Source organism: Mandrillus leucophaeus, unplaced genomic scaffold (genome assembly GCF_000951045.1).
Source record: "Mandrillus leucophaeus isolate KB7577 unplaced genomic scaffold, Mleu.le_1.0 Scaffold118, whole genome shotgun sequence".
Classification (NCBI taxonomy): domain Eukaryota; kingdom Metazoa; phylum Chordata; class Mammalia; order Primates; family Cercopithecidae; genus Mandrillus; species Mandrillus leucophaeus.
In genome coordinates this window covers 213841-216131 of record NW_012100098.1, presented here as the reverse complement: position 1 = coordinate 216131, position 2291 = coordinate 213841, and the positions used below count along the sequence as shown (strand labels likewise).

Below are 2291 nucleotides of genomic sequence, written 5' to 3'. Positions count from 1 at the left end.
CCGTGAATGTAGGACTTTGTTTTCTTACTGACGTATCCCCAGGGTATAAAACAGTGCCTGGCAGAAGCACAGAAGGCTAACGCCCCTTCCCACCCTTCCCAGCGTGCCCCCAAACCCCTCGTCCCCGGCCGTCCGCACCCGGGCTGCGAGCACATCCCAGCCCAGGGTAAATTTGGGGGGTGTTCCAGGCTCTGCTCCTGGCCCCTCCCCACACCCCACCCCCTCCAGGCACTGTGGCCCAAGCTTCAAAGCCGCCTCTCATCTGGACTTCATTTTTACTGCTTCTCAGTCCCCAGCTTTTTATTACTGCTCTGGAAAGGGGTTCCAGGGCCCCCGGCCTGGCATCTCCCATTTCACGGAGGGGGAAGATAGATATTTGGGGACCCAGCAATGGTACTCGCCCTGCCGCTGTCAACTTCAGGCCGCCCCCCACCACACACACAGACTTTGCTTTAAACTTTTCGCTTCCTGCTGAAGTTGTGTGTGTTGGAGCCATAGGAAAAAATCATCTCTCTGCATATAACCGCATACACGTTTCCAAACATTTCTTTTTTTATATGGAGGGTGGCGTACAGAACTCAGCCTTCTCCCTCTTGTGTGCACAACCTTTTCCACCCGGCATGAGAACACACAGGATGCACTCTCGAACACAGCACTTTCCAAAACCGCCCCCGCAGCCACGCAGGGGCACACGCCCTCCCGGCCTCACGCCACAAACATCCCCTCACAGGCCATGTGGACCTGGCAGCTGTCGCAGGCGACACTGGTGGAAAGACCCTTGCTCCCACACCCACACCACCTAGGCAAGGCGCTGCACACTCCAGGGATTCACACGCTCTGCAAACAATATTTTTAACACTGCCAGCTTCCCACATGGGCTTTACAAACGCCACCCACTGTCCTGAGTGTCATATCCTTCCAGGGTCACGGACCTGAAGGCGCAAACTACCCACACACCTCGGTCTCCCCCTATCCCCAGGAACTCTGGAGTGGCATCAACCACAGGTTCGAGCTAAACACCCACCATAAAAACCACACACACTCCAAACACTACTGCACACACGCAAAGGAGACGCTGAGGCCCCCACGTTTAAAGGGCCAGTACCTTACATAGAAAGGACCAGAAGCTCCTCCTTGCACCCCAGTTCCACTCTTTACACACCGAAAGAGTAAATCCCAGCCTCTCCTGCACCCTACACCCCAGCCCCGGACTCGGGTACCTACATTGCAGGCTGGTGGGTTGCGGCCAGGCAAAAGACTCAAGTCCGGCGAAACAGGAGCCGCCGGTGGCTCTGCGCAGCAAGCCGGTCCCGGGCCCGGCCGCCCCGTACAGCCGTCGCGGACCCGGGGAAAACGTTTCCATACAGTCGTACATCGCGACCCGGCTTGGAGGGAAGCTGGGTGCTAGAAACACCAAGGACCCGCAGCCGATTCCCCCTCCTCCCCCGGCGGCGCCCCGCTCCAGCAGGGGGGGAGGGGGAGGGCTAGCATAGGGCGCTGGGCTGCATGCGGGGTAAGGGGTGGGCGGGGAAGAGGGGGATCCCCAGCAGGGGAAAGGGACTGGGCGGGGCGCGAAGCTGGGGCTGCCGCTTTAGCCTCTGTCCAGCTCTATCTGGGTGCCTCGGCAGCTAGCAATGGGGAGACCTTTTTAAAAAGCGAAGCCCGGAGGGGTGGGGGGTGGGGCTTGGAGAGCGAAGGGGGCCGGGCACCAAGATGAGCAGAGCTGAGAGTGGAGCGCACACATACACATACGTACACTCGCTCTGCGGCGCGCGCGCTTGCTTAGACACACATCCGTGCATGCGTTTATCTTATCAGGCACCAAGAATTTGCAAATATGCAAGAGTGCACATACATGTGAGCACGCATATAAAATCATGGGTGCACACACGTTTGTGCAGACACCTTGCTCGGGAGAATGTTTGCAAGCATACTCTTCACAGCTTATAGGCTTTGCACGCATTTGCACTGAGGCGCGTGCCCAGGTCGGGGTTGGAGAAAGGAGTGGAGGAACCAAGCATAAGCATTTCCTTTCAGAGTTTTTCCCCTCCTCAGACTCTCCCTTTTTCACGCTAGTCAATACAGGGGTGTTAAGGATGATTGGGAAGAGGGGAAAGTGGAGGTCCCCGCGCGCTGCTGCTCTCCTGAGGCTCGGGACCTGCACTACCTCCACCCCTCTCATTCCCAGGCCTGGCTCCGCCCTCCCCCTCCGCGCGCCCGCTTCAGGGCCGAACAGTGCATTCCTGCGGCTCGGCGCGCGCTGCCTCCTCCTTCCTTCCCGTCTCCCCACC

At 58.8% G+C, this 2291-nt stretch overlaps 1 protein-coding gene across 2 annotated transcripts in view; it reads right to left on the bottom strand.

Annotated features, from left to right (window-relative positions):
- The window catches only part of RARG (retinoic acid receptor, gamma), a 26952-nt gene that overhangs the window by 14523 nt on the left and 10138 nt on the right, over window positions 1-2291 (bottom strand). Inside the window, exon 1 of one of the 2 annotated variants that reach the window (XM_012001701.1) lies at window positions 1225-1729. The exons of the other annotated variant lie outside the window; for it this stretch is intronic. Within the exon in view, the coding sequence (XP_011857091.1) occupies window positions 1225-1375 (151 nt within the window). The 5' untranslated portion in view covers window positions 1376-1729. Of the gene's footprint in view, window positions 1-1224; window positions 1730-2291 lie in introns of those variants that run through there. 2 annotated transcript variants of the gene reach the window in all.